Source organism: Rousettus aegyptiacus, unplaced genomic scaffold (assembly GCF_014176215.1).
Source record: "Rousettus aegyptiacus isolate mRouAeg1 unplaced genomic scaffold, mRouAeg1.p scaffold_m13_p_6, whole genome shotgun sequence".
Classification (NCBI taxonomy): domain Eukaryota; kingdom Metazoa; phylum Chordata; class Mammalia; order Chiroptera; family Pteropodidae; genus Rousettus; species Rousettus aegyptiacus.
The window spans coordinates 111335478-111363455 of NW_023416309.1; the positions used below are offsets into that span (position 1 = coordinate 111335478).

Genomic DNA, 27978 nt, shown 5'->3' on the forward strand with positions numbered 1-27978 from the left:
GGAGGGGGGAAGGACTCCCCACAGACTGCAGGGTGCGCGCACACTTGTGAGCAAAGCAGGTGAAGGAAGGAGCGGGAAACAAGAGAAGAAAGCTGGGCTAGCGGGTGGGGCCCCGCTCTCCCGGGTGTCAGGTTGACCAGTTGGAGGTATACATTTAAGTTTAACACTGTTCTCTTTAAATTCTGTTTCACAATCTAAAACAACAATAACAACAAAAAGAAACGAACAAAACTCATGTGCCCCCACCTCTTGGAGCAATCCAGGGGCTAAGGGAGGAGGGTGGGTGCCCCCTGGAACCCCTAGGACTAGGGGGAGAGCACAGCCAGGTTCTCTCCACACTGCTCGCCCCCTGGTAGGTGAGCAGTGAGGGGACCCTGAACCCGGCCCTCTTTGGCACAGGGCCAGGCTGGCCTGGCTGGCAGCAACTCCCCCTGCACTGTCGTCCTGTCCCAGGCCTTTGTCTTCAGCTGCAGTGTCTCCTCTTTCCTGGGCGGCCTCCACTCCATTGTTGGCCGAGGGGATCAGGACCCACGCCACCTGCATTATTGATGCTTGTGAGTAAGGCTGGAGACGTAGGGGTAGAGGGAGACTGTAGACCCGGCAGAGCAGAGCCGCGGTGGTGTGCCGCTCAGGGCCAAGGGAGGCTGTGGACAGCCACATCCTGGGGAACAGGGGAGGAGGAAGGGGTGGGGAAGCCCCTCTTCACTGCACCCGCCATGGGTGGGAGAAAGGGCAAAGCGCCCCAGTGCCTGGAGGGACCCAAGAAGCTGGCCTCCGGAGAGCAGGAGTCCCGGTCAGTCAGCGCAGAAGGCTTGCCCAGCGGGGAACCCCAACAAGGCCAAAGTAAGGCCCAGGGAGCAAGATCGGAATTAGAGCCCGCCACCATGGGAGGCCAGGGGACCTCAGGTGGCCACCGGAAGCCCAAGGGAGAGAGGAACAGCGGTGGCAGACGGCCAGGGGCTGGGCCTCCACCCACCCAGGGAAGACAAGGAAGTGAGAGGCGTCGGGGATGTGAGCCTAATAGCCGTCATCCGGGGGACAGCCGCGCGGGGCAACAGAAAGAAGAAAGTCTCCGCCCAGGAGAAGGGAGGACAGGCAAGCGCGGCCGCCTCAAGAGGAGAGGAAAAGGGCAGGCACCCTCAGCTCTGACCCTCGATGGGGACACGTCCGGCGGAGACCCGGGTACCTTTTGCCTGGACAGTGAAGCCCACGAGGCTCAGGAGAGCGGCAGCCAGAGCGGCGGGGATCCAGAACTGCGGCCCCATTCGGGGCAAAAGGACACGGGCTCGGGAGGCAGCCACACTGGGTCGGAGTCAGGTCTGGAGCAAGGCGAGCTCCTGAGCAGTGATGGCCAGAGCACAGACGAGCCCCCCGCAGGTCCCCGGAGCCTGGAAGGGTCGTCGGAGACAGGGACCCAGGGAGCGACCGAGGATTCTGGGGCAGACACGGAATCGGGTCCGGAGGAGCCCGGGCCTGGACGGGGCCCACGGGCGGCCCCAGGATTGGCGAGCAGGGGCAAGGAGGCCGAAGAGGCTAGGCTGGACAGAAAAGCCACGGCCTCCAGCCCTCTTGAGGGCAACCGCACGTGCGTCCTCCAGAGCTCGCGAGCTTCGCAGGACCCCACACCAGCCCAGGACACGAGTGACAAGGAGGTGCAGCGGGAGGCGGGGCCTGGAGGCGCCGAGCAGAGCGGAGCCAAGGCCTCGACCGCCCGGACTCGGACTCGGCGCCGCGAGGTTGGGAAGGTGGTGGGCCAGGTGCAAGCAGCGACCAGCGAGAGCGAAGCCGGCGCTGGAGGGGCAGACGGGCCTGGAGACCCAGCGCCGCTGGGCGCCCTCGTGGCGCTCCACAGGCTCTGCGCGAGGCCCCCACCAGGCCCCACTCCCCAGGCCCCGGGTCCCCGCCGCGCCGACCTCAAAGAGCGGTTCGTGCGCGCGGCGCAGGCCCTGAACCTCCTCCGGTGGCTGTGGCGTCGGCTCCAGTCGCCGGCGGGCGACGGGCGGGGGGCGGGGCCGCGGGCGGGCGAGGGGCGGGGGGCGGGGCCGCGGGCGGGCGAGGGGCGGGGGGCGGGGCCGCGGGCTGGAGAGGGGCGGGGGGCGGGGCCGCGGGCGGGCGAGGGGCGGGGGGCGGGGCCGCGGGCGGGCGAGGGGCAGGGGGCGGGGCCGCGGGCTGGAGAGACGCGGGGTCGCGGACCTAGACTGAGGCGCCGTCTGGCGCTGCGCCTGGCGGGCGTTGCGGGGCTGGGAGGACGGCCGAGGGCTCCCCCTGGCTGCAGCTCGAGCTCCTCGCAGGCTGCGAAGAGCCCAGTCCGCGACGACCCTTCTGAGGACGGGGACCTCACTCCAGATCCCAAGTTCGCGGTCGTGCTCCCCAGGATCCACAAGGTGGGGAGGGCGGCGAGCAGCCGGAGCTCAGAGGAGGCGTCTGCTGATGTCCCCGTGGGGGAGGACCGCATTTGGCCTTATGCAGGGGCCTCAAGGGACAGTGAAGGTCTCGGGACAAGTGGAGAAGGGGGGGCCCAGCCTCGCCGCGGCTCTCTCCTGGCCCCGAATCCCCCCGACGAGCCCCCACTCGACGAGAGCAGATGCAGCAGCGAAGCAGAGCCCGAGACATTGGAAGCCGAGGCTCCAGCTCACTGGGCGCAGGGCTCGGACACCCGTGAGGACTCTGAGCTTGGCACCCACATGCTGCTGCCCCGACTCACCTTGGAGAGGAGCCAGAGCCCCTGCGGGTGCCAGAGGGAGCGGTGGGAGCCAGAGGATGAGGCCGAGGCGGCGCTAGAGAGGGACCTGGAGCTGAGCCTTGGGCCAGGCCTGGAGGTGCCGTCCTTTCCCGGTGCCGAGGGCAGGAGCCTTGGGGACGTTCTGGAAGACACCGAGGACCTGGCTAGGCTGCGGTGAGTGGGCGCGGATCCAAATCCACCACCCCTGAGTCAGATGGTTCCTCGTATCGCACTCTGTTCCCTTCTTATAAATCGTAGAGGGGATTTCGCCTCCCTAAATGTTGCTGGCCGGAAGGGGCAGACAGGTGAGGGGTGAAAATCAGGTGGCCCTGCCTGGGGCTTCCTTCTCTAACTGGCACGAAGCTTCGCTCTGGGTCAGTGGCCATGTCCTGCTTGTAGCTCCTTCCGGGGAGGTAACTTACTTAGCAGCGGGCTTCTGTGTTACGGTCGGGGCTCAGAGAGGGCACATGACTTGCCCCAAGTGTCTCAGCAGCCAGGGGCAGCGCTAACCTAGGACCCCCCCCTCACCTAACTTTCTGCTCCTCCACCCTGCTGTCCCCACAGACTGGTGTGTGACAGCTCCGTGCTGCTGTGCCTCAAGAAGAGGTTTCACCTGGGCCGAATCTACGTATGGGGGGACCCAGGAGGGGAGAGTGGGCTGGGACTCACTTTCCCCTGGGATCAGAGGGTCATCCGGCACCCCTAGAGCTTCTCCTTTCTTCTCCTTCCTGGGCTGGCTGCTGAGCCCTCTCTGGGAACCGGCAGAGGCAGGGCCGGGGGTTGGGCCGGGGACCGGCAGACCCCCATTCCTCTTGCATCTCCTGGCCCATCCATGCTCTGGTGGGAGCTTCGGCTTTCTTCCCCAGACCTTTGGGGGGCCCCTTCTGCTCGCTCTGAACCCCCACCGGGACCTGCCTCTCTTCTCACCTGAGGTCATGGCCAGCTACTACCCCAGGAAGGCCCCCAACACGACCCCGTAAGTGACTTTGCCCCACCGACCCTTTGCTCACCCCCCTCCACCCCCACCCTGGGCAGCTAAGCCCTAGCATGTCCCACAGTCTGAGGTCTTAGGGACTTGGGCATGTCCTGCCTCCGCCTAGGAGGGCCCAGGTGCCCCTCCCTGGCAGCCCCCTCATCTGCCCCACCCTCTTTCCCCAGACACCTCTTTGCCATCGTGGCATCAGCCTATAGCCTGTCTCAGAGCACTGAGCAGGGAACATGCATCCTCCTCGGGTGAGTGGTGGCTGCCCTGTTTGACTAAACCCGGAGGCCACACTGCGGGCCGGGAAGGGGCGGGTAGGTGGAGGGGGAACCCGAGTCCTGCATGTGGAACTGCTGGTCTGCTCCACGGCTGGGCGGCGGCTCTGGACTTCCTAAGGGTTGTGTTCCTGGCTGAAGTCACCACATGGGCCCTTGAAGGAGGCACTTTTTTCTGTTTGGACTCTATGCCCAGGGTCTATCTTTCTACATTTCTGAGGGTCTCCTCTAGGGGGAGTATCACTTCCCGGTTCCGGGGTCCATGGGGTCATCCTATGTACCTCTTCCTGGAGACCCTACCAGCCCCTCCCTCCTGCAGTGGGCACAGTGGCTCAGGGAAGACAGAAGCTGCCAAAAAGATGGTGCGGTTCTTACACAGCCTGGCACAGGAGCCGACCAGGGGCGGAGGATGTCAGGTGAGGGGTGGCCGGCCATTCTCCAGGGATCTAGGAGGAACCTTCCTCCTTTGGGCCAGGAGTGTGGTCTCAGGCCTCTGGTTTCTCCTTTGACTTACCCCGGGCACTGCCTGCTGTGGTCAGGGGAGGGTGGAGTGGGGTGGGCTGGCCTTCCACGGACCCGCCTAGTCCCCAGGCACACAGTGTCTTCAGCTGGGGTGCTGATCAGCGGGCACCACTGCTGCTCCTGGGGATACTCGAATGGCCTTCCCCCATCCAGCTGGATGACGTCCTGCCCCTGCTCGGCAGCTTCGGCCACGCCAAGACAGTCCTCAATGCCAACGCCAGCCGCTTCGGCCAGGTCTCATGCCTCTACCTGCAGCAGTGAGTGATGGGGGTCCAGGTGGGCGCAGGGGCACCCACGGTCAGCTCCCCTTACTGGGAACCTGCGGCTGCTGCCCTTGGGTCCAGCCCATGGTGGGTCCCATTGGGAATGGGGTCCCTGTGTTGCATGCACCCGGGGCACCCCCACCCAGTGTCCTGTGCCCACAGCGGGGTCATCGTGGGAGCTTCTGTGTCGCATTATCTGCTTGAGACCTCGAGGGTGGTATTTCAGGTAAGACCCACCCTGCTGCTCACCCCTTGCCGGCTCCCAGAGTGGGAAAAAGGGAAGGGCCACTATCGAGGGGTGGGGATGCACCGTGGTCTTTAAGCCTTCCTTAGGACTTGTCCTTGCTGCCCTGGGACAGAGGACCAGGCCCCCGCCCCCTCCTAAGCCAGTCCTTCCCCTCCAAGGCCCAGGCTGAGCGGAGCTTCCACATTTTTTACGAGCTGCTGGCAGGGCTGGACCCTGTGGAACGGGAGCAGCTCTCCCTGCAGGAACCCGAGACCTACTACTACCTCAACCAGGTGGGGGCAAGGCCTTATGCAGGGGCCTTGCGCGGGGAACGGTCTTGGCCCAGGTGTCTGCAGAGGAGCCAGAATAGAGAGAAGCCGTGGGTGGCCAGGCCCTGCTCCTCAGCCCTGCTCTGTTCTGCAGGGCCGGGCCTGCAGGCTCCCAGGCAAGGAGGATGCCCAGGACTTCGCAGGACTGGTGAAGGCCCTGCAAGCACTGGGCTTGTGCCCCGAGGAGTTGACCGCAGTCTGGGCCTTGCTGGCCACCACCCTGCACCTGGGCAACATCTGCTTCTCCTCATCAGAGGTGAGCTCCCCTGAGTGCATGGCTTGTTTGCATGATCAGGGCAGCCGTCATAACGCCAAACACTTGCATGTGGCTGACTGCAAAGCGCTGGGCCACCCTCAGAGCCTCATGGCTGCCCTGGGAAGCAGGCAGACCCCCATCGTATACACGAGAAAACTGGGCCCCAGGTGTCCTGCACCCATCTCGATGCCTGTTTCACAAAACTGCCACCCCTAGAAAGCACACGTGGCATGAACCGGGCAGCCGTTACGTACGTGATGCTGTGCGGCTCACTAATTTGGTTCTCGCGATGCCACTGAGACCTAAGGGGTGTTGCTTCCCTTTTAATAGTAAGACTGTGGAGGCTCAGAGAGAAAAGACTCTCGTCAGTGCCGGCCAAGTCGGCCAGGACCCAATTCAGGGCCTGCGGACTCCGGAGCCGGCTCCTACCTGCCCGGATCTCTGTGCCTTCGGTGTCAGGGCAGCGTGTCGGGCAAAGCGAGGCCCGGCCCCTGCCCTGTGCGCTGAGGCCATTCCCCAGGCAGAGCTCTCGCCGCCCCTCCCTCCTCTGTCCAGAGGGAGTCCCAGGAGGTGGCTGCTGTGTCCAGCTGGGCCGAGATCCACATGGCGGCACGGCTGCTGCGGGTGCCACCCGAGCACCTGGAGGGGGCTGTCACCAGAAGGGTCACGGTGAGCTCAAGGGTCCTGGGGAGGCACAAGCCCAACCTGGCCACCCGAAGGCTTGCCGGGTGCCCTGTGAGCATTGGGTGTGACTTACCACGTGCTCATCTCTGCCTTCCAGGAGACACCCTATGGCCGGGCCTCGAGATCCCTGCCTGTGGAAGGCGCCATTGATGCCAGGTGGTCCTGGGGCAGGAGGGGGCTGCCGCCCCACCTGGCACTCCGCTGCACACGGCTCACTCACCACATCCACAGGGACGCCCTGGCCAAGGCCCTGTACTCACGGCTCTTTACCTGGCTTCTGATGAGAACCAACTTGCAGCTGGCACCGCCTGGGGAGGGAGGCAGCATGGACGCCGTCGCCGTTGTGGACGTCTACGGCTTTGAGGTCATTTCTTGGGGCGGGGCCCAGGACTGGGCGCCCACCTCATCCTGATTATGTCTGGGGACCCAGCAGCTCCAGCTGTCCAGTAGGGGGCACTCGTGAACTATTTGCCCTCCTGGCTCTGTCATGGTCCATCCCACAGCTGCGAATTCGTAGGAGTGGCTATTCTGCCCTGCTCTGTCCCCTCCTGACCTCACCTCTGGGGAGTTCTGTCCTGCTTGGCCTTGCAGAGCCTCCCAGGAGCCTCTAAGCCAGTGGAAGACAGGCCCTAGGATGGGTTGGCCCGCAGCCTCCCCTGCCATACTCCAAGAAGGGTGGGAAGAGGGAGAGTCCCCCACGTTGCCCTAACTTTGCATAAGCTCTTTGTCCCTTTCCAGAGGACCCCGCCTCCTCAGGGCAGGGAGGAGGGGGCTGGGGGGCACAGCTCGCTGCCCCCTGACCTCTCCTGCACTCCAGTGTGTCCTTGGTGACCAGCCCCTCTCTAAGGAGGGGGATGAAGTGGCAAATGTGTGTCCTCACATGTGCTCTCGCGTGTGCTTTAGAGCGACTCGAAACTCTGTGTAAGCTACAGAAAGTGGGGACTCCGCTGGGCTTACTCTGCGGGGGGAGCCGAGGAAGGAGCCTGTACTCCCTGCAGGAGGAATGCCAGAAGGCTCCTCAGAGGTGGCAGCCTGAAGCCCTGCTTATGAGGACGTGGGATTTCGATAGCCAGAAAGCTGGGTCGCAGGGAAAGGAGGCTTCCAGACCACAGGATGGCTGTGACTGGAGGCCTGAACACTCGCAGTCGTGCTGAGGGCAGAGGGCAGAGATCCTAGAGGGAGGCCTACCGGGCTGGGCAGGGCTGAGGCAGCCCGCATGCTGTGCCAGGGCCTCTGCACTTGACCCCGTAGGCTGCGGCATCAGCCCTGGAGCACCACCCCTCCCGAGTGCTGGAGAGAATTCGGGCAGCCCCCGTGGGAGGCAGATGAAGGGCACTGTGCCTAGGTGCCGGCCCTCGACACCTGCCCTGTGCCCCAGCCTTATGTGGGTGCCCACCTCACTGCCCACATGCCCCCAGGCACTGAGGGTGAATGGCCTGGAGCAACTGTGCAACAACCTTGCCAGCGAGCGCCTGCAGCTCCTCTCCATCCAGATGCTGCTTGCTCAGGAGGAGGAGGTGAGGCATGGACGAGCAGGAGGACACCCAGCTGTCCCCCGGAACAGAGGCCATCCCTGGTAAAGGGCGGGCACTGAACCGAGAGCTCCGCCCCAAAGCCCACTTGCTATGGACCGCCTCAGTCCTTCCGAGCCTCAGTTTACTTATCTGTACAATGGGAGAGCCATCCCTGCTCTGGCTCAGATGAGGATCCCCGCACATGTGGTGGGCTCCCTAAACAGCCAAATGCCGGCTGTTCCCAGGAGTGTCGGCGGGAGCTGCTGCCCTGGGTGCCCATCGCCCAGCCTCCGAGGGAGTCCTGCCTGGGCCTCCTGGTAGACCAGCCCCACAGCCTCCTGAGTATTTTGGATGCCCAGACATGGCTGTCCCAGGTGAGCCGCCAGTAATGGGGAGAAGGAGCCGGGGAGCAACAAAGTATCGGGGTCCAGAGGCCCTGCCCGCGGCCCCTCGGCACAGCTGGGGAAGGCAGCGTGCCCAGGTAGCACAGGCACCTGCAGCACGGGCCTGAGGAAGCCTGTCTCTTATCAGGCCACAGACCACACGTTCCTCCAGAAGTGCCACTATCACCACAGCGATCACCCGTGCTACACCAAGCCCCAGCTGCCCCTTCCTATCTTCACCGTGCAACATTACGCGGGGACAGTCACCTACCAGGTATTAGGGTGAATCAGTGAGGCAATGTGACCCTGGCGTTTCCTCTGGGAGCTGAGTCACCTGACAGGTGACAGGAATGGGTGAGGAGAAGCTCCTTGCAAGGCTTGGCCATCTGCCCCTACCTGGGCCCTTGGCCACACCCAGTTCTGGGCTGGCGTTGGAGGTTGGGGACAATGGAGGCCTTGGGGCCCTTCAGACCAAGAAGGGCAGAGCATCTGCATGGGGCCTGGCTCTGATAGCCTCGGGCAGTCTGCTCTCCCGCTGGGCCTCCCTTTCCTTCTCCTTGAAATGGGAGTGGGAATCTGTCCTACAGATTGTCATGAGGATTAAATGGCCAGGCGGGCACCTGCGCCTGCCACACACTAAGTGCTCACTGAAGGGACTCTCCTTTCCCACTTCTGAGTTTCACAGCGACTGCACACCTACCCAGGAGGAGAGGCACTGAGGGGAGGGGCCTAGTGTAAAGAGTAGGACTGAAGGACTGATTTGAGGTGGGGCAAGTCATGTAAGGCTTCCTGGAGGAGGTGATGTGCTCTGGTTATAGAATTAAAATTACAAACTACCCAGAAGTTACCCAAATAAGAAACAAAAGGAGTATATGTCAATTATACCTCCAAAAAAAATCACATCAAAAGAAATTAGAAGAAACACAAGAAGACCGAATGAAGAAAACTGTGAAACTATATTGAAGGTCACAAAAGAAGACTTAAAATGGAGAGGCGAACCCCATTCATGTTGGGGAGCCCTAATATTGTTCATTTTTTCTCAACCGATCTAGAAAAGTCATACAATTCCAGAGGAGGAGGAATAGATTTTGATGAAATTATTCTGAAGTATCATCTGGGAAAAAAATGCATGAGAACAGCCAATAAAATATTGAAAAGCAAAAGCATTTTATAGTTTCGGGCCTTATACTTCAGGCCTTTGATCCAGTCGTTTTGGGTTAATTTTTATATATGGTGTGAGATAAGAGTCCAGCTTCATGCTTTCGCATGTGGATTTCCAGTTTTCCCAGCACCACTGGTTAGAGACAAAGGTAGCCTTTTAACTCAGAGGGGAGAGGCTGGACTATTTGACAAAGGCATCAGCCCCGACACCCCACCTCCCCACCTTGGCTCCTCCCCCTGCCCCCCACCCCCACCCCAACTCCTCACATTGTCTCTTGCAGGTTCACAAGTTTTTAAACAGAAACCGTGACCACCTGGACCCGGCTGTGGTGGAAATGCTTGCACAGAGCCAGCTCCAGGTGCCCCTGCCCGTCCTTCCCAGGTCCCTACTCTGCCACACTCTGTACCCCCAATCTGCCCTTCTTGCCCGAACACTCTTGCTCAAGTGTCCTCGAGCCCCTGGCACCTTGGACCGTGGGCTGGCACGCCCTGGCTCTCTGGGGGCAGGGGGCAGGCGGGACTATGGCCAAGTCCCCCCTCTCTCTCCACAGCTGGTGGGCAGCCTATTCCGGGACGCAGAGCCCGAGGCCGGGGGCGGGAGAGACAAACCCACATTGGCCTCTCGCTTCCAGCAGTCCCTGGGGGACCTCCTAGCCAGGCTGGGCAGGTGAGAACAATGCCCCTTACACCTGAGGGCAGGGAGTCAGATGCGGGCAGATCTGTACTCAAGTAATCTCCCCCTTCCACCCATCAGGAGCCATGTCTACTTCATCCACTGCCTCAGCCCCAACCCCGGAAAGGTGAGCTCCCCCAGCTCCCTGCCCCAGAGCCCGCTGCTGCTGCCCAGCCCGCTCTGTCCTGCTTTCCACATAGCTTTAAGCCCCCTGACGCCCATGCCCGTTGCTCTGTCCCACGGCCACAGCTTCCGGGCCTCTTCGACGTGGGGCACGTGGCGGAGCAGCTGCGCCAGGCAGGCATCCTAGAGGCCGTGTGTGCGCGCAGTGCCAACTTCCCGGTGCGCGTCCCCTTCCAGGCCTTCCTGGCCAGGTGGGGCTCCGCAAGGGGGCAGCCAAGGGCCCACGCGTCTCAGGTGCGGAAAGAGGTTTACACTCTGCTTGTTCCAACCTTAACTCCGTCCTTGGAGCAGATTTCGGACCCTGGGGAGAGAGGGGCAGGGAGAGCTCTCTGACCGGGAGAGGTGTGGTGCCATCCTGAGCCAGGTGCTGGGGGCTGAGTCGCCCCTTTGTCACCTTGGAGCTACCCAGGTGGGTGTGTGTGCAGAGGGGCAGGCCCAGCTGGAAAGGGAGAGGAGCATTCTGGGACAAACTCAGGATCTGGTGGTCCTTCTGGGTGCTGGGGAGATGGAGCGGGTCTGGGTGGCAGGTGTCCGGGCACCCCAGGAGAATAGATTGTTGTTTAGCTGGAAGGAAGGAGGCTGAGGCCTCAGGAGAAAAGCAAGGTGGGCCCCAGCCCCTGGCACCCACACCTGGCCTGCCTCTGGTCCACGCCTCTGCCCCCAGATCCTGCTACAGGAGACGGGCTGGCAGCAGCTGGAGCAGCACCGGGCGCAGCACCGTTCCCAGGCGCTGCTCACCCTGCACCGCGGCCTCCGCACCCGCATCTCCCGCCAGCGCCTCCGCCTCCTGCCACGGATGCAGGCCCGTGTGCGGGGGCTCCAGGCCAGGTCTGCAGGGCGGACGAGGCCATGGGCCTCACGCGGTGGTCGGGCAGGGACAGGGAGACATAAGTCTCAAGACAGGTTTGCCTGCTCCCCTCGAGAACATCTCTGCCCATACCCATGCAGTCTGCTTGAATACCCCCAGTCACGGGAAGCTCATTATTGGTCGAGGCCCCACAAATCTGCAGTCTTGATTCCCTGAGTGTTCTCTTTTCTAGCCTAGTGTATCCTTCACTCTGCAACAAGAACGATCTTTTAAAAGTATGAATTCCGTTGTGTGCGGCCCTGCCGACCTCTCCAGCCTCTGAGGTTGGCCAGACTTTTACACTCCAGGCTCTTTGGACCTCCTGGTCCTAGTTCACTTCCTTCTCTCTTCTCACCTAGTTAAATCCCGGGCACCCTTCACGGCCTGTCTTCACTTATCCATCCAACAGCTGTCGATTGACCTTCTCTATCTACCCTGGGCCAGACTCTGGTGACCCCCGGATGAAGGCAGAGATGGTGCCCCCCAGGCTAGCTGGAGAGTCAGAGGCAGACAGTGAGCCAGCACCAGTCAGCCCCAAGGTGGTCGTTAAAGCTCCGAGAACAAGCGAGGGCCGTACCATGGACCCCAGGGGAGCCTGCGGAGAGGGGCCCCCATCACCACTATTTCCAAGATGTTTCGTCCCCAACAAAAACTCCGTCCACACTAAGCAATAATTCCCACTCCTTCCCCTCCAGCCTCTGGGAACCTCTATCTAATTTACTTTCTGTCACCGTGAATTTGCCTATCCGAGATGCTTCATGTTAAGTCAGCTCATTAAAAATTTTCTTTTTTAAGTCTAGCTTATTGCACTAAGCATTGTGTTTGCAAGGCTAATCCACACCATAACATGTACCAGAACTTTCTTTGTTTTGGGGGGGCCGAATACTCTTCCGTTGTGTGGCTGGACCACATTTCGTTTCTCCGTGTGTCTGTTGGTGGACGTTTGGGTTGTTTCCACCTTTCGGTTTTTGTGAAGAATGCCGCTGTGCACACGGGTGCGCGAGTATCTGTTCGAGTCTCTGTTCCAGTTCTTTTGGGTCTATATGAGGAGCGGACTCGCTGGGTCCTACGGCGACTCTATGTTTAGCTTTTCGAGGAACCGCCAAACTGTCTTCCACAGCGGCCGCACCAGCCATGCATGAGGGTTCCAATTTCTCTACATCCTTGCCAATACTTTTTTTCCACTTTTTAAATTCTGGCCGTCCTTGTGGGTGGAGAGCTGCATCTCACGTGGATTCGATTTGCATTTTCCTAAGGATTAACGAACTTCAAGCATCTTTTCATGTGCTGCTTCTGCATATCTTTGAAGAACCGTCTATTCAAGTCCGCGCCTGCTTTTTAATTGGGTTATTTGTTTTTTTGTTGTTGAGTTTAGGACTTCCTTATATGTTCTGGATATTAAACCCTTACCAAATATGTGATTTGCAGGTGGCTTCCCATTCTCTGGGTCATTTTTTCACTGTCTTTTCACAAAGGATGATGTCCTTTGATGCACGAAAGGTGTAGATTTATTTTTAAATGTGTAAATGTTTATCCTGCTGAGAAATCTGGTCTTTCTTATATCCGGAAAATTCTCAAAGGCATTTTATTTGAACGTTGTCTCTTCCAGGATTTCCTATTAGATTTTCAGTAATGTCCTTTTTAGAAGTTTGGCTTCTTAATAATATGCCAGACTATTCTAAACACTTACGTCTCTTAATTCATCTAATCTTATGATGGGCTGGACATTACAAAAATTCTCACTTTGACAGATGATGAAACTAAAACCAAGAGAGGTAAAGTAACTTATCTAAGACCACCCTGACTCAATAGGATGAGAATGATCCTGGGCAGTCAGCTCCAGATTTTGAGAACATAACCCTCTATGCTAAACGGCTTCTCCAGTGCCCTGTCTTTCAAAGTGTCCTGCCCTTTACAAGTTGTTTTGCTTAAGCGCCAGGGGACTTTGCTGGCCTGGGGTTGGTGTTCACATTCCTGTCTTGGCTCTGAGGATCCAGATACTGGGTGTGAGTTTGAACTCCTCCCCACTCACTCCCTTTCACTGCCTCCAGGAAGCGATACCTCCAGCGGCGGGCAGCTCTGGCACAGCTGAACACCATCCTGCTGGTGACCCGGCCCCTGCTCTGGCGACGGCGGAAACTGCAGGTGAGGCCTTTGGCTGGGGCTGCTACACTGGACAGCGCAGGGTAGAAGCCGGACATCTCGCTGACCATGCCGGCCGAGCTCCGACAGCGTCCACCCCCCTCGCCCAACCACAGGAGGTCGAGGCCTCCCGAGACCATTGCTGATTGAGCTCTTCCCACTTCCGTCTGCCTGGCCTGGGTAGGCTGGGGCCTCTGGGAAGTCATTGCCTCCCTTCATCCCTGCTGGTCCCCCAGGCAACCTCCCCTCTCCCTGCCTAAGGTGTCTTCCCATCCCCTCCAGCCCTCCCGTGGGGCCCACCTGCTCCCATCTCTTACCCGATGACTCATATTTGAGGGCCATAAGGCAGCTCAAAGGTCAGTGCCCACAGACTGCCCCCCTCTCCGGCCCCTCCCTGGCTGGACTTTGTCTCCTGGGACCACTCCTTCCTGTCTTCCTACCCTCTTCCCGGCATGCTGGCAGTGACGCCCACAGCGCCGAGGCCAGCGAAGGCTCCAGAGGACCGGGGACAGGCAGCTGGCCCCTCTGGGTCTGTGCTTGTTGGTCTGCCAGTGCCAGGACCTCCAGGGCGCAGGAGGGGGCAGCTGAACTGTGGAGCTGGGGAGGAGCTGCCAGGAGCTAGCGGTGGCTCCTCAACGGGGCATCAGCAGTTCCTGGGTCTCCCCTGACAGCTTGGGCACTGGCGTGGCTGGCACGGCGGCAGGGCCTCCAAGAACACGTCAAGTATGGTAGGTGGCCTGGAAGCTAGAAGGTGTCACTGGGTTATGAACCTGCTAAACTTGGCACAGCTCGAGAGGGAGCACGGGGTCCCAGGGGTGCCGGCCTGGGTCTTGTCCCTCAGGGGCATCTGTTGCGCCCCCTGAGAAGAAGCCTGGGATCCCTTGGTTTCCCTCAGAGGGCTCCCGAGACCCTGTTTATGTGAGTGTCCGGGGTCAGAATCCTCGATCTTTGGAGATGAAGTTTACAGACCAGGGGCGAGGAGGGACTGGGTGCCTGCGTCCTTCCTTTGGTATCTGGTCCATTGCTCCTCCCTGGCAGGAGCTGGGGCGTCTGGAGATCCCCGCCGAGCTGGTCGTCATGCTGAGGGCAGCAGAAGGTGAGTCTTGACTGGCGTCACTCTTGCCACGACCCCTCCCCCAGTCCCTCTACTGTGACGGCCCTGTGGTCCCTGCCTCCGATGCTCTGGGCTCCGCCTGCGCTCACTGCTCTGCTCCCTCTGCATGGGGCTGCGGGCCGATGGTGAGGGCTGGAGGCAGGACCAGAGCCAGGCGCCTAACCTGGGCATTTCCGGGCTGCCTCTCGGTGCCGCCCCCAGGCCATCAGCACACCCTGGTCCAGAGGATCACGGAGGCCTTGCCCCCAGAAGTTACCGCCCAGACCAGCCTGACCCTCCCGCCTGATATTGACCAGTTCCCCTTCTCCAGCTTCATTTCCAGCGGCTTCCAGGTTGGCATCCCCCGGCTTCCGCTCTTCCCGGGTGACTCCCACAGTGCCCCCGATGTTAGCCCCTGCCAGGTCGAAGCTGTCTCTCCCTCCGTCTTCCCCCGCCTTCCTCCCTCTCCGGTCATGGGGGCTGTGGATGCAGCTGCATTGCTCGGAAAATATACGTTGAACCTAAATGACTCACTTTCTAGTGTTACTCAGATCTGTGATGCCAAGCCTGTGGCATTGCCCTGCTGTTGAAGTCATGTTGTATAACGACCAGGGACACTGTCCAGGCTCTGTACTGGGTACAAAAACAGGAATCAAAACTGCCCGTAGAACGTGACCCCAAGTTTTGTTCAAAACAGCGGCGGAGGGTGGTGATGTCGGTATCTGTGCAGAGAAAGTAGAACTAGGAAGAGAGGCTGAAACGCTGACCGTGGTTGTCTCCGGTGGTGGGATGTTAGCGGTGGCTTTTGTTCTTTATCCTTTCCCATGTTTTCTGAGTGTTCTGCATGCCCGGGCATTAATTTTCTAATTAGAATGACCAGTTAAGCTGCATTTTCAAGACGGTTTTCCTCGCCAGTCTCTCTCTCTCTCCCAGGGTGGTGCGCCCAGGGGCTCCCCTGGGACCATCTCCAGCAGGGCGGCACAGCCCGGCCCCTGCTCAGACGCCATGCCACCCTCCTTCCTTGCAGGAGCCATCCCTGCCCAGCCCTGGGCAGCTGCTGGCCAAGCCCCTGACCCGGCTGGAGGGTGGGAACCCTCAGCTTGCCCTGGATGTCAACAAGGTGGTGAGTGGCACATCCGGGAGCGGCTGGACCCTGGCTCCTGCGTGCCGGCTGGGACCACGGGAGCCCCGAATGTCCTGCTCTCACCTCGTTTTGTGTCTGCAGTTGCTGCGGCTCCTGGGAGACGGGTCCCTGCTGGCCTGGCAGGAGCAGACGATGGGCACGTACCTGGCGAAGCAGGGGCAGCGCCAGCCGGGGCTGCGGGACGAGCTCTTCAGCCAGCTGGTGGCCCAGCTCTGGCGCAACCCCGACGCGCAGCAGAGCCAGCGCGGTTGGGCCCTCATGGCCGTGCTGCTCAGCGCCTTCCCCCCTCTCCCCACCCTGCAGAAGCCGCTGCTCAAGTACGGGGCGTGGCGGGCGGAGGCCCCGTGGGTGGGGCCAGCGGGCCGTCCCGCCCCCACCGCAACCCTGCGCTGTCCCCGCAGATTTGTGTCCGACCAGGCGCCCACGGGCATGGCAGCGCTGTGCCAGCACAAGCTTCTGGGGGCCCTAGAGCAGACACAGCTGGCCCCGGGGGCCATACGGGCCCACCCGCCCACCCAGCTGGAGTGGACGGCCGGATGGCGGCGGGGCCGGATGGCGCTGGACGTCTTCACTTTCAATGGTGATGCCCGCCTCCTGACCAGGCCTCCCCGAGCCCTGCCCCCGACCCCTCCGGCACCTGCTTCCTGCCTCAGCCCCCGTGACCCTGATCTTCCTTCTGTCCTGCTTTTGCAACCCGCATGGGGACAACAGCCCCTTCCTGTCAGGGTGGACCCTCCTGTCCCTCACTCTTGGCTCCCACCCCTCCTCCCCACAGAGGAACGCTTCTCCGCCGAGGTAGAGTCCTGGACCACGGGGGAACAATTTGCAGGGTGGATTCTGTGGAGCAGGTACGGGGGCCTCGGGTGGGGAGAGTGTGGCCAACACTGACCATTGTCCCGGCCTCCTCCCGAGTCCTCCTCGCCATCCCAGCCCACTCCTCCACCGGGCACCTGCAGCTGCTCCTGCAGGCCCGGGACCAAAGCCTACTCCCTGCAGGGGTGGGGGCGAGTGGGCAGGGTCCAGACGGGACATTCCAGACTGGGGACTGTGCCTAATTAAACAGGTAAACATGTGAGTGTGAGCGTCAGAGCTGATGCGTAGAGGGTTGTTAGATGCAAGTAAGGAAAGCCGTCTGAGCAAAACTGGTTTTGTCACTCAGGTTCCTGTCCCCTTCCCCCTTGCCCTTTGGGGACGGTCATCTGCTTGGCTGACCACTCCCCTGCTGCACACCCCTGTCCCCCCAGAGGCCTGGAGGGGCCCCCCCGTGGCTGGTCCGTGTCGCTGCATTCGGAGGACTCCTGGCAGGACCTGGCCGGCTGCGACTTCGTGCTGGACCTGATCGGCCAGACAGAGGACCTGGGGGACCCAGCTGGTCCCCACAGCTACCCCATTGCTCCCCAGAGCTTGTAGGTGCCACCCCAGCACCCCTGTCCCCAGCCTCCTCCTGTCCCTATCCTGTTGTAGGTGACCCGTCCCCCCACCCCCAGCCAAGGTACCGGCTTAGTGTGGCCTCTGTCTCCTGCAGAGCTGAGGATATCCCCCCGGCCCCTGGCGTCCAGGCCCCCTCGCTGCCCCCAGGTCCCCCTCCAGGTCCAGCCCCACCGCTGCCCAGCGGGAGCCACACAGGTGAGGCTGGGAGCGGGCACACCGAGGTTGACAGATGCTGGAAATAGGGGTGCAGGAAGCCCCGCGCCCCAGGCTGATGACGCCGACTGTCCCCTGGCCCCATAGGTGAGTCCAGGACCTCGAGGAACCTGGATGGCTTCCTGGACCACCTCTTCGAGCCGGTCCTCTCCCCGGGCCTCAGCGTAAGTGTCCTGCACACACGCCCCACACCGCCCTACCCCACTGGGGCCTCTGCCGCTTGTCTTAATCTCTCCCAGGGCTCTAGCTCTGACCCCATGCATGACCTGTGGCCTTTGTCCCTTCAGGATCTGGAGCAAGGCTGGGCTCTGAGGAGCCGAATGAAGGGAGGGGGCGCCATTGGGCCCATGCAGCAGAGCAGCTACCCCATGAGTGAGTGCGGGGCCAAGCACCCAGCCAGGGTCTCCCCGGTCCAGCAGCATGGGCAGTCATAGGCTGGGAAGACCCCGGGCTCAGGGTCAGAGCTCCAGCCTGTGCCCTGGTGGCCCATACTCTTCTCCTTACCTGGGGCTGGAGGGAGGCAGTCTGTGGGCCCAGGTAGGGACTGACCTGGGAGGGCCCTGTTTCCTCAGTGTACCCAGGGATGATGCAGGTGCCTGGGTACCAGCCGGCCATGATGCCTGCACCCATGCCCATGATGCCGGCCATGGGCGCGGTCCCCGCCATGCCAGGTGAGACTGGCCCGGGGCCCTGGGTGCCTCCTCCTGTCGGGTCTGGGGGAGGGAGGGTCCTGCCAGGGGCCCGGAGGGCACAGTGGGCAGAGGGCGGTGAGCTCGGACGTGGCTCTCAGGTGCCCTGCCCTCCTGCCACACTCGCAGCCATGATGGTGCCGCCGCCGCCACAGCCACAGCCTTTGGTCCCCAGCGTGGACGCGAGGCTGCTCGCGACTCAGCAGCAGAACTTCATCAACCAGCAGGCGCTGATCCTGGTGAGGGAGGGCGGGGCCCCCGGGCTGCCTGGCTGGGGCAGGTCTGCAGCAGGGTCAGGCTAGCTCTGACTTGGGGTCCTCCCCTCCCCACCCCGCTCCTCCAGGCCCAGCAGATGACTGCCCAGGCCATGACCCTGTCTCTGGAGCAGCAGACGCAGCAGCACCGGCCCCAGGCCCCAGCCCAGGCCCCTGGAGCAGCCTCCCAGACCCCAGCTCCAGCCATCTCTCCCAAGCCCAAGAAAGCCCTGGCACCCCAAGAGGAGCCAGAGCGTGAGCTGGAGTCAGTGGGCGCCTCCCTGGAGGTGAGGAGTGGCGGCCAGGCAGAGGGCGGGGTGCGGGAGTGGGAGGCAGGCTCCAGGGCAGCAGGGATGGGAGACCCGGGCTGGGGGGCAGGGGAGGGGCGGGAAGATGCAGCAAAGATGCCATCGGGCCCCAGTTCCCAGTTCCCGGGACACGAGGGGTTGGCTCCGAGGGTGGAGACTTGTCTGGCAGGGCTGCCCACTCACGTCCCGTTTCTGACAGCAGGAGACCTCACAGAAGGAACACACGCCCCAGTGGCCCAGCGACTTCCAGCAGAAACGGGAATATTTCCAGCGGTTAGGTGAGGGAACTTGGGGTGGCAGGCCTCGCGCAGGGGCTCGGCCAACACCCCCGCCTGGGAGGGGACGGAGGGGTGCACCCTGCTCCCTTGGGTCAGCGTGGCCTGTCCAGGAGCACTGATGGGCAGGCCCGGTGGAGGGTGACAGACAAGGCCACCGGGGCACTTACAGGACAACAGCAGATCAAGGTGAAGATGGTGAAGCCACCCGCCAAGGTGCAGATCCCCCGAGGGGAGGCGCAGGAGGAGATGCAGGAGGAGGAGGAGCCCAGAGCAGGTGGCGGGGAGATGGGGGAGGGCCGCACCTTGCCGTTCTGCTCTGCTCACGGTCTCACGTGTGTCCTTTCCTCCCGGTCAGTGCTAGCGCCGTCCCCTCCTGCACCCCCCGTAGTGAAGAAGCCACTGACACTAGGTGGGGCCAAAGCGGCCAGGGAAGCTGAGGCTGAGCCGGCCCAGGAGGCAGGGGCTGGCGATGGCCCCAGGCCGGCGCCGGCCTGGGGTGAAGACAAGGTGCACAACAAGCCCAGCAGAGAGATCGGAAACATCATCCGCATGTACCAGAGCCGCCCAGGCCCCGTGCCAGAGCCCGTGCAGCCGTCCAGGTGGGCCCGGGCGCGGCCAGCGCTGCCCGCTCCCCAGGAGGTCACCCTGTGGGCTTCTGACCGCTTCTGTTTCTCAGGAGCACCCCCAAGACTTTCCTGAAGAAGAACAACCCTAAGGACGAGGCTCTGGCTAAGCTGGGGATCAGCGGCGGCCATTTGTCCCCCTCGGTGAGGCCCGTCAGGGCACAGCCGCTCCGCTAGGGAGCCCGAGGCTCTCAGGGGTCAATTGGGCCTTCCGCCTAGACACAGTCGGTGTGCGTTCTCTGTGCTCCACAGACACCATCCGCCAGCCCAGGGAAGGGTCCCCCACCAGCTGTGGCCCCTCGACCCAAGACCCCACTTTGGTCTGGGACCTCCAGCTCCATCAGGGAGAAGCAGGGGCCCCTCCGGGAGCTGTTTGGCCAGACGCCACCAACTCCCCGGGCACCTTCATCTCCACCAGCACCCCCACCGCCTCTGCCCGGGGACCCGGGGACCCCTTCCGCTGAGCCTTGCGGTAAGGAGCGCCACGGCCCTGTGCGGTGGGCTTTTCCTGGGGGATTCCCAATAGCCTCTCGGCACTCATGGCCGAGGTCAGCTGCTCGGGCTTCTGGACTTTGGAGCGGTAGGTGAAGAGCCCCAGCTTCTGCGTTCCTGCCCAGGGAAGGGTTGGGGCGCCCTAGGGCCTGCCTGGCCCTGAGAGATTGTTGTCCACAGGGCGTTGTCCTTGATGCAGACCTGACAGCTGTGCCAGGAATTTAGTGGCCTTGATGACATACATGGTCAGGGAGGGCCCACAAAGTCAGGGACAGCAGGGAAAGCCTGAGGCAGGAGGCGGAGGCAGGAGATGAGGCCGAGTGGGAGTGAGCAGCGGCGGCTGAGCGAGCCCGGCCTTGAAGGGCCCCAGGCAGGTGGGGGTCTTCTCTCCCCGAGCCCCAGTCATTCCTGGCGCTCCCGGCCCCTCCCTCTGCCAGGCCGGATGGAGCCCATGGGGGACCAGGGGATCTGCACCCAGCTGCTCGTGCCCTCGGCCAGCGTGTGCTTCTCCTACGCCGGTGTGCCCTGGAGGCTGTTCCTGCGCAAGGAGGTGGGCACGAGAGCCTGACCTCTCTTCGGGCTGGGGAGCGGGCGGCAGGCCGTGGGGACTGCCCACGTACAAACACCTCCTCCACTGCCCACTTCCTCAGGCCTGGGAGGAAGAGATGGGACGGGAGGGGGGTGGGCAGGGGCGCCAGGCCCACCCTCTCTCCCCCATGCCTTCCTCCAGGTTTTCTACCCCCGGGAGAACTTCAGCCATCCCTACAGCCTCAGGCTGCTCTGTGAGCAGGTAAGAGCCCGGCTCACCTGTGACATGTACAGTCAGAGCGCCCCCGCCCCCGGGCCCCGCCGCTGCCAGCGGAGGGGCAGGGGAACAGCCGGCACTCATGGGGCGCTCACTGCACTTCTAGCCCTGCCCTCCTTGATGCGGTCCTCACAACATCCCTACGAGTCAGGACCTTTATCGGTCTATACCGAGGATTAAAACTAAGGCGTATACAGCGCCCAGTACAGACGCCCACACCGCAGGCCCTCACTCGCTGGTGCCTGTCACTCAAATCTACAGTGGTCTCCCCCAAGTCCCGCTTCTTCAGGGGAGCTTGTCTCCGCTGACCAAGGAGCAGCAGGTGGTTGGAAGCCTAGGCTCGGAGAGCCCGGGCCCCTCCCTGCTCTGCCTGCGCCCAGCGGCTCTCGCCCTATGGCTGCTTCCGCGGTGGGCTCTGGCCTCGGGACCTGGTGGTGACCACCTGGCTCTGCTCCCAGATCCTGAGGGACACCTTCGCTGACTCCTGCATCCGGATCTCCCAGGACGAGCGGCACAAAATGAAAGACCTGCTGGGTAGGGTCCAGGGTCCCTGCGGTCAGGGGGCTGGGGCGCTGGGGGCTCGGCCTGCCATGAGGGAGCCCGAGGACCGTCTGGGGCCATTCCTGCCTGCAGGAGACTTGGAGGTGGGCCTGGACTCGCTCGTCACCACTGAGGACAGTGTCAAGAAGCGCATTGTGATGGCGGCCAGGGACAACTGGGCCAATTACTTCTCCCGCATCTTCCCTGTCTCGGTCAGTGGGGGGCGGGGGGGCAGGGCTGGGGATGACAGCACCCCAGCCCGGATCCCAGTGCTCAGCCTGGGCCTTCTGCAGCAGGGATGAGAGCTGGGGCTGGGGTGGGCCCCAGTGGAAGGACAAAGAACAGCCATGGCCCTGAGCAGCCCTGGGGCATCTCGGATGGTGGAGGGGACCCAGCAGCCTGTTTCTGACCCCCCCTGCTGGGCAGGGCGAGAGTGGCAGCGATGTGCAGCTGCTGGGTGTGTCCCACCGTGGGCTGAGACTGCTCAAGGCGACCCGAGGCCACAGCTTCTACCGCAGTCAGCTGAAGATTCTCTGCTCATATAGGTGAGCCTGGGCTATGTGTGTGTGTGTGGGGGGGGGGCGGCACGATGGCCCCCGGCTCACGCCCCCGCCCTGTGCACAGTTTTGCTGAGGTGCTGGGCTTGGAGTGCCGGGGCAGCTCCACTCTGGAGCTGTCACTTAAGAACGAGCAGCTGGTGCTGCACACAGCCCGGGCGAGCGCCATCAAGGCCATGGTTGAGCTGTTCCTGAGTGAGCTCAAGAAGGCAAGTGTGGGCCAGTGGGGGGCCAGGTGGGGGGTCTCCCCCGATGCCACATGGCATCCTGTCCGCCTTGCTTGGTCTCAGGGCTGTCAGCCACGTCCCCTCGAGCTGCCTGGGGTGGGGCTGGGAGTTCGGGCTGGGTCCCTGGAACTCTGGGGTGCTCAGGTGAAGAAGAGGCCAGTGGAGGGGGGAGCGGGTGGGGCGGGCAGGACCGGCCCACTCACCCCGCTGGCCGCAGGACTCTGGCTACGTTGTCGCCCTGCGAAGCTACATCACTGATGACGGGAGCCTCCTCAGCTTCCACCGTGGGGACCTCATCAAGCTGGTGCCAATGGCCGATCTGGAGCCAGGTATCTCCAAGGGCGGGCAGGGCGCCGACGCAGGGCAGGCGGCACGTGGCGGAGCCTCTGGCAAGCAGAGGGGCCGAGGGGGTGAGGCGCCATCCTCGGATGCCTTCCAGGCTGGCAGTTTGGCTCCGCCGGGGGCCGTTCCGGACTCTTCCCTGCCAACATGGTGCAGCCTGCTGCTGCTCCAGACTTTGCCTTCTCGCCGGAGCCGAGGACGGGCCGGCACAAGGGCCAGCCGCAGCGCAGAGAGCCCGGGCCGGCTCAGTGGGACGGCGCGCTGGAGGTGAGGAAGACGGGAGAGGTGGAAGCCAGGCCTGACTAGGAGTGGAGGAAGGAAAGGGCTCGGCGGGCCCAGGGCAGCGAGGACCACCCTGGCGCTCGGTGGGCGGAGCTTGGTCTGGTGCTGCCCCTCTGCCCAATCCTGATTTCTTGCCTCGTCACCCCAGCAAGACTGCGAACTCCCTGCGGGCAGGGGCTGCACTGTCTGCCCCCTGTGTGTCCCTTGTGGCACTTAGTTCAGTGATGCCATAGAAAATACGCAATAAAAAGCTCTTGACTTTCCTGACTTCTGGTGGTGTGCTCACTGCAGCTGCTCGGGGCGGAGGTAGGGGTGGGGGGTGCTGGGGTCAGGGCCTCTGGACAGGCCTGTGGGTGCTCGGTGGCACCAGGTCTCTGTGCTCCCAGGGTCCTGCCTACTCCCGGAGCCAGGCACGCAGTGACTCAGAGACCTCCAGCCTGCCCTTCTCTGTGGCCTCTCTCACCCGCAACTACACCATGCAGGAGTTTGCCCTGCAATACTTCCGGAAGCCCCAGACCTTGTAAGTGTCCTGGGCCCACCCCTGTGCCTGTCTGTTCCCAGTCTCCCTGAGGCGGGCCTGCCCGCTCAGAGCCGCCAGGCCAGCACCCGCCCTGCATAGCCTGGGTTGTGGCAGGAGGACCGAGCAAGCAGGGCCGTCCTCTCTGTCCCTTCAGGCTGGTCCAGACAGATGGAGGTGCTACAGAAAAGGCCATGGCCAGCCTGGTGCAGTACACCAAGGTAGGGGGACAGCCGGGGAAGAGTCGGGCCCATGGACCTGCCCTCTGGCCCCCATGGACCCCAGACTCACAGCCCAGCCTCTTTGGCTACAGGCTCCCATCCAGGAATCACTCATCAGCCTCAGCGATGAGGACATGAACAGGCAGGCTGTGGAAAGCTTCCGGAGTGAGTGGCCATCCTGGGTCCCCATGTCTGCGGTGCCTTGGACCTAGGCGCCTGGTCGCCTTCTCTCCTTGACGTTGCCAAGGGGATGTGGTGGTTCCTACATCCCCACAGCCCTCACCCACTTCTACTCCTGCCTGAGGGGTTGTGGGTTGTGCGGCTTCTGGCCGGAAGGCGGAGGTGGGTCCAGCTCACTGGGCACTGCGTGGGGCTGCAGGCACCCACGCAATCTCTCCGAGCCTTGTTTCCCATCAGTGAGGCCGAGGCTGCCGCCCCGCCTGGCTTACACACAGATTGAGAGCGAGGCATGAGATGGCAGGGGAAGGCCCTGCGTGGTGACAGTATGAGCCAGGGCCAGGTACCCAGCCCAACTTCCCATGCTTCTCACCCCGCCTGCAGCTCTGATGCAGTTTATGGGGGACCAGTCGAAGCCCCGGGACAAGGACGAGATGGACCTCCTGTACGAGCTGCTGAAGGTAAGCGAGCAGGAAGCCGGGGGAGGTGCTGGGCGCCCGGAGGCTGCCTTCCTGTCCTCCTTCCTGGGCCTCCATGGGCTCTCCCTTCCCTTGGTCACTATGCATTCAAATCGCCCAGAAGTGTTCGTTGAGCATCTACTGTACGCTGGGGGCGTGGCGGTGAGCCCAGCAGGCTAAGGGCCCGCAGAGCTACCGGCCCAGTGGGAGGAGCCGGTCAGTAAACCGTGTCTGGGAGTGAAAAGTCCTGTGGCGGACGAAGCAGGGGCGGGCGGCCGCGAACAGAAGGCTTGGCAACACGGTGACGCTGGAGCGGAGATCCGGGGAGTCAGGCACGTGCGCGCCGGGGGCGGCACACACGGGCGTAGAGAGGGGCAGGAGTGACAGTCCTGATGAGAGGGTGACCCTCAGCACCAGGGCCAGCTCGGCTGAGCCCAGAGAGCCGGCGGGGGCAGAGAGAATACGGCCTGGGGGGCGCTGGGGGTCCGGGTCGCAGCAGGCTTTGCTCACTACTTTCAGGACTTTGATTTTTTTCAAGAGAGACAGGAAATCACTGGAGAGTTTTTGCAGAGAGATGAGGCTTATGTTTCCTGGGGTCGCGCTGGCTGTTGCTTGCTATGCGGGAGGCAGGAGGGCAAAAGGTACTTAATTGCAAGGATCCTAGGTGAGAGGTGGTGCTGACACAGGCCCACAGGTGGCAGCAGAGAGCAGAAGCCTCGGAACAGCGGGTTTCCAAGGAACTGCACGTGGAGCGTGAGGGAACGGCCAAGGATGCCGCCAAGTCCTTGGCCAGAGCCATGCCCGTTTCTGATGAGGCAGTCTGAGGGAGAAGCGGGTCCCGGCTGGTGAAGGAGTTTCAGATACGTGAAGTCTGAAGGCCCAGACTTTCGAGTGGAGGGCCTAGGGTCCAAGGGAGAAGCCTGGGCTGGAGGCAGCCACCGGGGTCACCAGCAGATGGAAGCAGCTAAGAGCATCGGGGAGAGAGGGCAGACAGGGGCCCAAGGGCACTGCAGCCCTTAGCGGTCCAGGAGACGAGCGAGGGGAGCCAGCAGGGATGACGAAGACGGAGGGACCAGGGAAGGTGGAAGACTGGCCGAGCGTGGCCTAGCAGCAGTGATTTATAGTGACCCGCTGGGCAGATACAATTAAGCTGAGTGAAACAAAGACCCAGAGATGACCACAGGCTGTCACCGCGCCTTGGCCCCGGGCCCCCAGCAGGACTTCTCTGACTTCAGATCCCACGCCGTCCCTCACTGCATCACACGGCAGCTCTGCCCAGCCCCACTGCCCCTGCCCTGCCCACCTGCCCTTCCTGCCCCCACAGCTGTGCCGGGAGGAGAACCTCAGGGACGAGATTTACTGCCAGGTCATCAAGCAGGTCACAGGACACCCCCGGCCGTGAGTGTGGGGGGCTGCTGGCGAGGGCGGCAGGCAGCCCGCTGCTGTGCTCTGGCGGCCTGAGCCCAGGCTCTCTGCCCCGCAGGGAACTCTGTGCCCGAGGCTGGAAGTTCCTCAGCCTCCTCACTGGCTTCTTCGCCCCGTCCGTCACGCTGATGCCCTACTTGACTAAGTTTCTGCAGGATTCAGGCCAGGGTCAAGGTGCCAATGGGAGGGGCTTCCGGGTTAGGGTCTCCTCTGCTTGGGAGGGGTTTGGAGGTGCTCCTGACCTCAGCCTGGCTCCTCCCTGCAGAGCTGGCCCGGAGCAGCCAGGAACATCTCCAGCGCTCGGTCAAATATGGGGGGCGCCAGCGGCTGCCCTACCCGGGTGAAATGAAGGCCTTCCTGGTACTGGGGGTGCTCCCTTGGTGGGCGGAACTGGGGCTTCTGTCCACTGGTGGGCTGACTCTACCATATGCCTGGCAGAACGGAAAAGTGTCCTACCTGCTTCTAATTCATCTGCCCGGGGGTGTGCATTACAAGACCAAAATCCAGACTTTCACGGTGAGCACAGCGCCATGAGAGGGGCTGGGAAGAGGCAGGGAGGCTGCGGGCGTCAGCGCTGGGGACCCCCCAAGCTCCTGCCATCATGGCCCTGCCCGCACGCCCAGGTGGCGGCAGAAGTGCTGGAGGAGCTCTGCGAGAAGATGGGCGTCACAGACCCCGAGGAGGTGCGGGAATTCGCCCTCTTCCTCGTCAAAGGCGAAGGTGAGCCACCTTGCCAGGCTGCATTCAGAGCGGCAGCTTCCCTGCCAGGTCCACCTCGGGGCCCGCGCGCGAGGCGGCCCCCACGCTGGCGTGGCCGTGAACCGGGGCTCCCCGCGCAGGCAATCCGGTGCGGCCCCTGCGGCCCCACGAGTACATCAACAGCGTGGTGGACCAGGATGCGAGCCTGCACAGCCGGCGGCTCGGCTGGGAGACCCGGCTGCACTTTGACAACCCCACCTACATCAGCACCCACTACGGCCAGGTCAGCCCCGCTCCCCGCGAGGAGGAGTGACGTGGGCAGCCACGGGCGGGGCTTTCGGGCATAGCTGCCCCCTCACTGCCCGGCCCTCCCAGGTGCAGCGGGACTACCTGCAAGGGAAGCTGTTGGTCAGCGCCCAGGCAGATGCCCAAGTTGCCAGGCTGGCTGCCCTCCAGCTCCTCGGCGGAGCCCACAAGGACCCCCCTTCAGAGTGAGTGTGAGCGTGGCCCCAACACCGTCACTTCTCTTGTCCCTCCTGGTGCGGAGGTAGGCACCCACCCCAAGGGCCTCTCCTTCAGCCCAGTACCCCACAGCCCTCCTCCAAGGTCAAGGCCACTCGACTGTACTCTAACCAGATGGGCCTGGAGCAGTGGAGGCTGTGTGCGCCTGTCCTCCCCACCCCCGGCTTCTCAAGGGCAGGGACCTCGCCTCACTTGTGTGTCTGGATCCCCAGTCTCACCCACAGTAGCCATTGGTTCATTTACTTAGCACCTGCTGTATGCCCAGCCTTGACTGACCTGCTGTGTCTTAGGCAAGACCTGTTGGCTTACTTGCCAAAGCCACTGCAATGGCAGGTGAGCATGGCCACCATAAAGAGCCTGATAGGCCAGGAGCTGAGGCAGCTGCAAGGATGCAGCTCCCAGGAAGCACAGATCGGCTTTATCGGTGGGTCTGGGGCAAGGGGGCTGCCGGGGCAGGGGCAGGTGGGAGGCACAGGAGGGAAGGCATAGGGGTGCAGGGGCTGGGGAAGCTCTGCCGCCTGCCCTGTCCCAGGGCCCCGGTGACCAGGACTCCTGGCTCACCTCTCCGTCCCCAGAGGCCGTGCGCCAGCTGCCTCTCTTTGGCTACACTGTCTACGTGGTGCTTCGAGTGAGCCAGCTGCCCCTGCCCGGCCCCAGCTTCCTGGGGCTGAACCGTCAGCGCCTCATCCTCATGGACCCCGGCTCCCAGGTGGGCTGAGCTCCTGTCCCAGTGTGTTCCTGGGCACTCTTGGGCCATTCCTCATCGCCCACACTGACCCCTCCTCTGAGAGGGGGGCCAAGCTCTGTGTCTCTGCTGCCCCCAGACACTGTGCTGCACTATCGCCCTAAGCGACCTGCATCGGCTCCACCTGCTGAGCCCCCGGGAGGCAGGAGGGCCCCCCGGCCTGGAGCTCAACTATGGCTCAGCTGACAGCCCACGGACTATCTGGCTTGAGCTGCCGCAGGTGAGTGGCCGGGGCCTCTGACTACCCTGGGAAGTGGGGGAGTGCCCCGCCCAGGCCTGGCATGCCTGGAGGGGTGGGGTGGGCAGGTGCGGGGGTGGGGGTGGGCTGGGGAGCCCCGTCCTCACACAGCTGCGCCCGGGCAGGCCCAGGAGCTGAAGCACACCATCGGCTTCTTGCTGGACAGCAGCAACGCTCCTGCCTAGTGGCTAGCCACGCCCAAGAAGAGTGGAGGGGCGGGGAGGAGGAAGACGCCCCGCCCCGACTCAAGTCTCAGGTGGACAGTCTCCCTTGGAGGCCGTCAGATCACTTCAGTTTGGACTTCATGGCTTGGCTTTTTTGGGACCTGCCGCAGCACAGTCTGGTTGGCCCAGGTGGAGGCCATGAGGCAGCGGCTGCTAGAGTGACATGAACTTGGAAGGGGAACGGTGGGACTCATTCTGGAGGGTGGGCTTAGGGGAGCTGCAGGAACCTGGCGCAGGCCTCTGGTGTGGCCCAGTCTGGGGGAGACGCCCTCCTGGCTCCGGCCCTGACCCAACATCAGCACGGCCCCGACC

The 27978-nt window shown here is 62.9% G+C and overlaps 1 protein-coding gene across 1 annotated transcript; it reads left to right on the plus strand.

The window, feature by feature from the left end:
* Positions 1-716: 716 nt before the first annotated feature.
* MYO15B (myosin XVB) lies at positions 717-27917 on the plus strand. Its single transcript, XM_036222193.1, has 64 exons — positions 717-1532; positions 1599-2896; positions 3287-3350; positions 3589-3698; positions 3881-3955; positions 4299-4395; positions 4655-4758; positions 4927-4990; positions 5414-5575; positions 6131-6244; positions 6357-6415; positions 6491-6623; positions 7678-7776; positions 8019-8147; positions 8305-8430; positions 9599-9676; positions 9869-9984; positions 10072-10117; positions 10240-10364; positions 10465-10582; positions 10838-11001; positions 13072-13165; positions 13834-13890; positions 14201-14258; positions 14478-14608; positions 15283-15378; positions 15481-15716; positions 15801-15979; positions 16175-16247; positions 16644-16805; positions 16925-17025; positions 17131-17207; positions 17331-17415; positions 17616-17714; positions 17862-17971; positions 18076-18273; positions 18497-18572; positions 18742-18846; positions 18928-19171; positions 19249-19339; positions 19448-19667; positions 20125-20237; positions 20418-20477; positions 20951-21026; positions 21126-21244; positions 21459-21577; positions 21657-21798; positions 22034-22145; positions 22256-22425; positions 22827-22960; positions 23115-23178; positions 23271-23343; positions 23740-23816; positions 25138-25211; positions 25297-25412; positions 25504-25598; positions 25677-25754; positions 25862-25958; positions 26078-26220; positions 26313-26428; positions 26750-26883; positions 27035-27168; positions 27284-27424; positions 27568-27917. Exons 1-64 carry the CDS (start codon positions 717-719, stop codon positions 27625-27627), a joined length of 9036 nt encoding a protein of 3011 aa, XP_036078086.1. The 3' UTR covers positions 27628-27917.
* The last annotated feature ends 61 nt before the right edge of the window (positions 27918-27978 follow it).

Coding starts and splice junctions, on each gene's coding strand:
- MYO15B (XM_036222193.1), top strand. CDS start 717: ATGGGTGGGAGAAAGGGCAAAGCGCCCCAGTGCCTGGAGGGACCCAAG. Junction 13,166..13,833: donor GGCGACGGCGGAAACTGCAG/GTGAGGCCTTTG, acceptor CTCCCCTGACAG/CTTGGGCACTGGCGTGGCTG. Junction 18,573..18,741: donor GGAATATTTCCAGCGGTTAG/GTGAGGGAACTT, acceptor GGGCACTTACAG/GACAACAGCAGATCAAGGTG.